Here is a 9,913-nt window from a genome sequence, read left to right on the forward strand (position 1 = left end):
GAAAGCTAATTAGTGGAAAAGCCAGAAGATCATATTTCTATGAAATAAAGCATTAATATTAGCAAAGTACTTAAATCATATCATATATAAATGTTTATTTCTGAGGTAAGTCAGAACTCACCAAACAGATGGGATGTGTTTTCAATTTTGTCCATGGGATCTACCAAAGAAAAATTAAAAAAACAAAAATTGTTTTCTTTAAAATCAATCATTAAAAAATAGCAATCAACACAGATGTTCTCTCTTTAAAAAAAAAAAAGTTTATTTACTTAGAGAGCACTCCCACGCGCCCACGCGTGAGCGGGGTGGGGCAGAGAGAAGCAGGCTCTGTCCTGTCAGCACAGAGCCGAACATGGGGCTCAATATCAGGACCGTGAGATCATGACCTGAGCCAAAATCAAGAATCAGACACTTAACTGACTATGCCACGCAGATGCTCTCTTAATTTAGTGATAGATATACCAAATTTTATCAGATGACTTTTTTCTCAAATTGCAAAATAATAAACTGAGCAATTCATTCAGACTCTTAAAATCAGATGTACCTGTTTTGTATACGAAAAGACTACTAATCATTATTTTCTTGGTTATCTTTTAAAATAAGAATTTCAGGTCCTCTTAAGTTTCTTTTTTTCCAGACCTTAAAAATATGTTAACTTCTTTCTTCCTTCCTTCCTCCCTCCCTCCGTCTTTTCTTTCTTCTCCTTCCTTACTTCCTTCCTTTCCCTTCCTTCCCCTTCCTTCCTCCCTCCCTCCCTTTCTTCCTTCCTCCCTCCCTCCCTCCCTTCTTCCTTCCTTCCTTCCTTCCTCCCTCCCTCCCTCCCTCCCTCCCTTCATCCTTCCTTCCTTCCTTTCTTTCTCTCTCTCTTTCTTTCTTTTTCTTCTTTCTTTCAGGCTCCATACCCAATGTGGGACTTGCAGTCATGACCCTGAGATTAAAAAATCACATGCTCTACAGACTGAGCCAGCCAGGCACCCCTTAACATCATAATTTAAGATTTCCCAGCAAAGCATGATGGGTGTTTTGTTCATTTAACTGTTCATGTAACAGTTTTTTCAATTCTAAAATTCTGACCATGGGGCACCTGGCTGGCTCAGTCAGAAGAGCATGTGACTTTTGATCTCAGAGTCATGAGTTCAAGCTCCATGTTGTGTGTGGAGATTACTTAAAAATAAAATCTTTTTTAAAAATTAAAAATAAAAGAAAATAAAATTCTGACCCATATTTTTGTAGATATTCAAGAAAAATACACAAACGAGGCTATTTATGTAAAATGTAGGTAATATCAAATAACTAATGTCCAAGCATGCCTTACACTGAAAAATCACATCTTTATAGATATTTGGGTTTATGGAGGATATAACAAAAATTAAAGGCGACCATCAAAGGATATTGGAACCTTTCCACACTCTTTTCTTTCGAGTCTAATTTTAATTTTATGCAACAGATTACTCATGCACTATTTCTACTGAGTAGACTCTCAAAACACCTGGTCTTTAAGGGCAAGAAGTGATATGACATACGATTAAATTCAAAGGTAAGTAGGAATAAATTTTAATAAGGAAAAATAACAATAATAATGAGGAGAAATAATAAACTTAAAAATCCTCAAGGAAGAAACAAATGAGGAAAAGAAAATTTCAAATAAAAGTATAATGTACAGAATAAGATATGTGTCTTGACGTCTTTATTTGAAATTGTGTTTACTTACTACAAATTTAAATTGTCCCAATTAACAAATATTATGAAAAAATATCTTTGAATATGTGCCAAATTTAGTCAATTATTTTATTAATAAACTACCAGTAATGGGGGCGCCTGGGTGGCTCAGTTGGCTAAGCGTCCAACTTTGGCTCAGGTCATGATTTCACGGTTTGTGGGTTCAAGCCTCATGTCAGGCTCTGTGCTGACAGCTCAGAGCCTGGAGCCTGCTTCGGATTCTGTGTCTCCCTCTCTCTCTACCCCTACCCACTCACTCTCTGTCTCTCTCTCAAAAATAAAAAAATATTAAAAAATAAATTTAAAAAAAACTATCAGTAATGTTATTTAAATGTTAGGATTAAACTTTAAAACTAAACTATAAATTACTATTATATTAGCATATGACTTCATTAAGTTCACCAGACACACATTCATGCAATTATTTAAACATAGTTATTTGTCTTTTTAAATTATATTAATAAAAATGCCTTTTTATAGATCTATAACAAAATACTTAAGAAATAGGAATGAAATAAAAACTGAAAATAGAAAATGCTTTCCACAGATATCAAAATCTCACCCTAATAGATGCTTTATTACAAAAAACTTTGTTGATAGCAAGCCATGTTGGCAAATCCAACATATTCTGGAGCACTTCTTCATCCAGCTCCAAATTCTTCAATTCACCTTCTCCTTTGAGGGTACTCAGATTTATCTTGTCAGGAGATAAATTTTTAGTAAATCTGAAAGAGAATATATATTGCATTTATTTTAGTGTCAGTTATTGTACCACAGTCATTCTTGCAAATATACAGAGCATTAAAAATGTAATAGCAGCACAAAGAAACACAAAACTGCAGTGACAAGCTCTACTTTAATCCATGTTTTTTGATCCATTTTCGTTATTACTGTTTTGATCTCTTATCCATAGCTCTCTTACATAAAGCCTGCAGTGTTTTCAGCATACATTTGAATATCATATTCCCATATACAATCAAACTCTGGTTCTTACTGCCTTTCAAATTTATGAATATTTAAGTAGTGTCTACTATTTCCAGGTACTATGTGAGGCAGTGGGGATAGCTCAAAGCCATCCCACATCACATGATATTCACTTTGCTACAGACCACTTGGCAGAAAGAGATATTCCTCTTCTATGAACCAACCTACAAAGAAGGTTAAGGGGACCCTTTAGAAGTAGCATCAGTGTTGCCACCATTTATCATTTCAAGAACAATATCAGAAGTTATCAGTACTCCTTTTAGAATCATCCAGAGATTCCTACCTTTAAAAACTAACCCAGATCATTCAGAAATATATCAGAGTACACAAATCTTTCTCTAAAAGGTCTCTGACAAAGAGGATCATGCAACTCTACTTGGCAGCCAATTTCAGTGTTTCCTATGTGACATTTAAAGATACCAATTATTTATAATCCTAAATTGGCTGTGCAAATACCATTTACCCATTCTGTAGTTCAACTAAATGAAGTATAGAGTGCTTAATGAAAGTGCCAAAAGTCACATGGGAGAGTGGACCCTAAATTCTAATTAAAGAACACAGATTCTCGATGATGAAAAATGAAAATTCTTAAACCTAAGAAAAAAGATTGCAAGTAACAATAAAATTTTAAATAATACTGGACATTTTCCAAGGGTTTACTGCGTTCTTTGTTTGCAATCATTATTACTTCATCTAATTCCCACGATAACCCATTAGGGTCAATACTATTTTTATTTCCACTGTTTAGATGAGTAAACATAATGAGAAACTAACATATTTGCCCAATATCTCAACTAATTATGATGATAAGAGTAATAATAAAAGAGCTAAGATGCAAGTACAATGTTCAATTCACGCCCATCTGAAAGGATGATGAACTACAGGTTGTGCACAGACACTACAAATGTCAGCAAATTGGCAAAGTACTCCAGGTCATCTACACTGAACAAGTACTGTGACGGAAGGCGAATGGCACAATTGTCCATATGGGCATTCATCCTGGCAAGATGGCCATCACTAGACTAAAACTAGAAAAACACCACAAAAGGATCCTTGAACATAAAGCCAAATCTCGCCAAGTAGGAAAAGGGCAAATATAAAGAAGAAACTATTGAGAAGATGAAGGAATAAAGTAATCTTATATTCAACTTTAAATAAAAACTGTTCAAATGAAAAAGTAAATAAATCAAACAGCCCTAAAAAATGAAAAACTGCTAACTGCCCAGGAAGTGCTTTTTTCAAAAATGAAACTACTGACAAAATTAACTACTGGGTAACAAGAGTTATCAGCCAGTCTTCTACCATTTTTTGAAACTAAATATTAAAGGAATAAGATATACAGGTTATGCCCAATACATCAACAAGAATACCTATCAATATACACATGCTTCCCATTGACTCTAAACCAGAATTTTTTGAGCCATATTTTATCTGGATTCATATTTTTTCACAGAAGGTCAACTGAGAAATGCAGAATTCATATTTAACCCATATTTGACCAGTGATGCTAGGTTATATTATACTTACCACCAATCATGTTTGGTTTAATACTATGATAGGTTCCCACCCCTAATCATATAGGAATGGCCTGCCACTACCTCAAGGCACACTATTAGAGCTAGAAAGGAGCATTCAATGCCTACTTACTGAGAATTCACTATTCATACACATATACTGACAAGCAGTACACTCAAGATGTCCTTGCCTTTGTGCAGTTCTCAATTCAGCTGGTAGACAGAACACCAAAAAGCATGATTAAGAGAGAATACAGTACAGGGCTTTAATCTAGAGCTTCTCTGAAAACAGGGACTTTTGAGCTGATATCTAAGAATGAGTAGAAATTAACTGGGCAAGGAAAAGAAGGGAGTCAGGGAAGAAAGAGTGTTCCAAGTAGTGGGAATAAAACATACCAAGGAAGGTTCTCAGGAAGGAGGGAGCATGGTATAAAATAGAACGGAAAAAAGATCAGCATCTACAATGTAACAAGAGGGCCAGAAGAGTAGAAGATAAATCTGAAAGGACAATGAAGGGACTTGATTCTACAAGGCCTTAACCATTACATTCATTCATTCATTCATTCATTCAATAAATTTTAATTGATACCTATAAATTAACAGACAATGGATATATGACAACGAACAAAACAGATAAAAATCTCTGCCTTCATGGAACTTAAGGGGGCTGGGTTCTGAAAAGAATGAAAAAATAAGTTAAATATATAGTAAGCCAGATTCTGACTACGGAGAAAAAAAACAAAGCAATATAGTAATAAGATAGCAGGGCCAAGCAGAGGACATTTTAATTTTTAAAGGGATGGACAGGAAAATCCTCAGTGAAAAGATGACATGTGGGCAAAAAGATCTGAAGGAAGTGAAGGAGGTAGCTATATAAATATCTAATGAAAAGAAAGCTCTAGGTCAAGGAGAAGCAAAGGTAAAAAAGTTGAGGTGGGAACATGCTTGGCATGTCTGAGAAATAGCAAGAAGGTTAATGTGGCTATAGGAAATGAACAAAAAGGCAAGACTAAAAGCAGATGGAGTAAGTTAGAGAAATAGGAAGAGACAAATCATATGGGACCTTTAAAGCCACTCTAAGGACTCTGGTTTTTACTGTGAGTAAAAATGAAAGTGATTGGTTATTGGAGATGGTTTTAACTAGAATAGGAAACTTCAACTTTTAAGGGTCACTCCACTGAGAATATATGAAAGGGTGGACATGGACAGAAGCAGGCAGCCCAGACAGGAGGTTATTGCGATACTCCAGGTAAGAGAAGATGTTGCCTTCTTCAAGAATATATGTCTTGAATCAAGAAGGAAAAGTAGGAAGTGACAGAAAGGGAACAATCTAGATATATCCTAAGGTAAAGCCAACAGGAGCTGATTAAACAGAATGAAGTCAAGGATGACTCCAAGGTTTTTACTCTGAGTAAATGGAAGGATAGAGTTGCCATTTTTCAGGGTAAAGAAAAAGAGGGAAAAATAAGTTTGGGATTAAGGATCAGAATTTAGGCTTTGAACAGTTTAATTAAGAGATGACTATTAGATAATCCAAGAAGAGATGCCAATTAGGTAGTCAGATATTGAAATCTCATTCTGTAGCTGCAGATACAAATTTGGTAATCACCAATGTTATAGATATTTGTGGCTACAAGATGAAGACAGAAAATCAAATGGCTCAAAGACTATGGTCAGAGACCACTAAGAAGACAAGGAAATGTAAAAGAAACCAATAAAGGAGATTAAAAAAGAAGAACCAGTGAGGTAGGAAAGAAACCAGGTTGTAACCAGGTTTTGTTTTTTTATTAAGGTAAGAGAAAACTCAGCAAGCTTATACACTGGTGACAATAATGCAGAAAAAAGAAAACTACTGATGGTGCAGTAAGGACAGACAATTGCTAGAGCAGAATCCTGAGTAGATGAAAGCAGATGTGGTACACAAGAGGAGGGGTTGGCTTTGAATAGTTTTGACTTTGGAAAGCATGTAAATATATACATAAAAAAACAAAATGAGAAAGAATGAGAAAAGGGGAAGCATCTAAAATTGAAAGGAAACTTAAACAAATGAGCCTAATTGTACTTTAAAAATACTGTAAGCATATTCAAGGGGAAGATAGGAAGAAAAGAAGGACAAAGGGACAGACAAAGACTATCTGAGTAACTCATGAACACAAATTTGACTCTATGTCCTTAATGGTGGGCAGGATGGGATGCGTGGGTGTGTGTGTGTGCATGTGGGAAGGGTTAGTGGAGAAATCAAGGAACATCCTGACTGGTTATGTACAAGAATGTTCTTGATCTCAATGGTATTTGCAAAAGGAAAAAAGTGAAAGCACTTAAATGCCCAAGGGGAAATAATCCCTTTACTTATGATATATCATGCTACATACGTATCAGGTAATATGTGTTGCCAACCATATAAAGAAAATGCCTATATTATTATGGTGAAAATTCAAGGTTCAAAATTACAATATGATTTCAATTATGTAAAAAATGCATTAGAAAATGTCAAATATCAAGAGTACCTTTGGTTGGTAAGATTTTAGATTTCTTCATCTTTATACTTTTCTATATGTTTAAATGTTCTAATAAGTATATGCCATTTTTATAAAAACAAAAGTTCATCAGAAACCCAAAAGATAGGCCTGACAGGAGTAAAAGTGAAAGATGAAAAGATTAAAATACATGTCATTAACAAGAAATTATACCTTCAATTTAGTACGTACTAAAAGGACAACATCTGCAAAGAGGATGAGCCTTAAAGTCAGACAAGTCAGTCTGAATTCTTGTTTAGCTACTTATTGTGATACCTCTCTGCCTCAGTTTGCTCACCTATAAAATGGGGAAAATAACACCACCTCACACAATTTTAGTGAGGACTAAAGATAATATGGAAAGCATCAGGTACAAAACAGATATCCAAATAACAGTTCTCTTTTTCCTTCCCTCTTTCTATTTAGATTAAATCATGAACACATTGATTATAGTTTTAACTGAACCAATATCAAAAGTTCATGTTTATCCAAATAATACTTCAAAATAGCCAAGGTATAGAGTTAATCTTGAAAACATATTAATATTGCTCATCTATTAAACTGTTTTAAATAGAAATCAGAAGACATATTGGTAACTTACATTCACAGCTATTAAAAAGCTGATTCCCTATACTGGGTAAGCAGTGTGTATATATCAAATTATTTATCTTCAATTATTCATATTAGGCATTAATTTACATATATTTCAGTTTTGTACAACTGTTTCCCAATCATTTATTAATACGTTTCTTCCAAAAACAGAAACAGGAGAATGATTCTTCAGCAACATTTGTCATAATTTAATTGACAAAGGAAAAGAAGACCTTCATTACATGTATATACTAGGCAAACAAAGGGATGAAAACTCACAAAAGAGTATTAAGGCGTGGAAGAGGTATTTTTCTACCTATGCTTTTTCCAAGTGTTGCTACAGCTCTTTGAACTAAATTGCCATCTGAGATCCCCAGATAATTGTATTACTCTACTTAATAGTATAATTGAGAAGGGCCTGATCCTAAAGAGAATAATCTGTTATATGAAATAAACCACTACTGCTCACTAAAGAACAATTTAAAGCTCTAAACAGTTATATAAACATTTTAAAACTGAACTTTAAAAATATGGTAAAAATTTAAGTCAATGAATTAAACTTCTGAATAATTATTTATTGACTGAAAATGGAGGGGTAGGAGAAATGAAACATAACATATATATAAAACCAACACAGATGTTAACAAAGACTCAAAACAAGGATAAAGGAGAAAGCTGATTGACCTGAATATATCAAAGCCGTATAACAGCACAGAACAAAGTCATAAAAATTTTAGGGCACAATTCTTACTGATTTTTTTATTTTCAAAATTCAGAAACACAGCTTCATTACTATCTACACTATTATGCCAGGCAAAGTGGTTTATTTTAAAATAAACATGTGTCCTCCACTCTAACATCAGTATTGTCAAAATAAATAAGTGTTTATTTTGAGAGACAGAGTGTGTGTGTGAGTGGAGCAGGGGCAGAGAAAGAGAATTCCAAAAAGGCTCCACGCAGTCAAGTGAAGAGCCTGATTCCAGGCTTGATCCCACAAACTGTGAGATCATGATGTGAGCCAAAATCAAGAGTCGGACCCTCAACCCTAGCATGAAATAAATTTTAATATGAATGTATATATTTTATTGGTTAATTTTATGGTTTATTTTTAACAATGTAACAATTTAAAAACATACTTAAAACATGAAAACAGCTTCTACTTCATCCAAAATTTTCTTTAATTACACATAACACATGAAAATACATTTACTAGTTTTTTCAGTAGTAACAACAAAAATAGCTAACTAGAGAAATAAAATTTCCAAATGGAAAGAATGTGTTTGACTTAGATTATGCATTTATTACATGCAAAGCACTGTGCTAAGTAGACATTTATGGCAAAACAAAGTTAAGTCCATAATCAAAGATTTATAATTTGCTTAAGGTAACAGGCGATAACGCCCAAAAAGTCAAGATTTCCAGCTTTGTAATAAAAATGCCATTTACTACACAACCTCTCTCTGTTTTAGTTTCCCTATCTGTGGAATGGAGATAATAATAATAATACCTGCTTCATGGGGCTGTTCTGAGGATTAACTGAGTTATAACATGTAAAATGCTAGGAAATGTCCCTAATACATAGGAAAACTCAGGGAGTGTTATTATTAATACAAAGACACAGGTTAAATAAAATTATGAACACAGAAACCTTATATAACGAGTGGTTAAAATTTTTCAAAAAACTTTTTTTTGGCTTGATAAAACATGAGGTATGCAACAGATCATAAATCAAAAAGCATAAATTTACTATAAAAGCATAAATGTTACTATAAATTTTAGTTGTGATTTATTTGAACTTTCATCAGATCCATTCTACAGCTACATCATAATAACAAAGATCATAAAGTTTTATTAGCTAAAGCAACCTGAAACAGATTTCTGAAATGTACCATCTCCAAGTTAAATACAGTACTTGGGGGGTAGAATCACTTACAGCTCACAAGAATCTCATCAGAGTTTATAAACTCTTTTCTGACCCACTTACCTACCTTCTTCTACACCTACCTCTTTGTAATCATGTAATAAAACCCTGGGACATTCTTTTCAAACCTCATCAGTAAATCTGCATTTCTTGAGTTATTTACTTTGTCCTGAAATTGTTTATGGTTCCTGTTATTGTACATGTTATTAAAGATTCACATCAATTTCTACCATTCTTCTAGACTTAGTAATTGGCTGTACTACTTGACAATTATTTTCTCAAATTACAGTTTTAACTAGAAATAATCATTAAAAATTTTTTTAATGTTTATTTTTGAGACAGAGAGAGAGAAAGGGAGAAAGGGAGAAAGGGAGAAAGGGAGGGAGGGAGGGAGGGAGAGAGAGAGAGAGGGAGGGAGGGAGGGAGGGAGAGAGAAAGAGATGGCACAAGCAGGAAGAGCAGAGAAAGAGGGAGACACAGAATCTAAAGCAAGCTCTAGGCTCCGAGCTGTCAGCACAGAGCCCAACGTGGGTCACACACCCACGAGCCACGAGATCATTGACCTGAGCCGAAGTCAAGACGCTTAACTAAATGAGCCCTGTAGGTGCTTCCCCCCCTTTTCTTTCTTTCTTTCTTTCTTTCTTTCTTTCTTTCTTTCTTTCTTTCTT

At 34.2% G+C, this 9,913-nt stretch overlaps 1 protein-coding gene across 2 annotated transcripts in view; it reads right to left on the reverse strand.

The window, feature by feature from the left end:
• The window catches only part of BLTP3B (bridge-like lipid transfer protein family member 3B), a 109,848-nt gene that overhangs the window by 64,764 nt on the left and 35,171 nt on the right, over positions 1-9,913 (reverse strand). For both annotated transcript variants that reach the window (XM_049626144.1, XM_049626145.1), the window contains 2 exons: positions 2,282-2,444; positions 122-160 (listed from right to left, as the gene is read on the reverse strand). In XM_049626144.1, the coding sequence (XP_049482101.1) occupies positions 122-160; positions 2,282-2,444 (202 nt within the window). The remainder of the gene's footprint in view (positions 1-121; positions 161-2,281; positions 2,445-9,913) is intronic.

The sequence above is a fragment of the Panthera uncia genome, chromosome B4, assembly GCF_023721935.1.
Source record: "Panthera uncia isolate 11264 chromosome B4, Puncia_PCG_1.0, whole genome shotgun sequence".
Classification (NCBI taxonomy): Eukaryota; Metazoa; Chordata; class Mammalia; order Carnivora; family Felidae; genus Panthera; species Panthera uncia.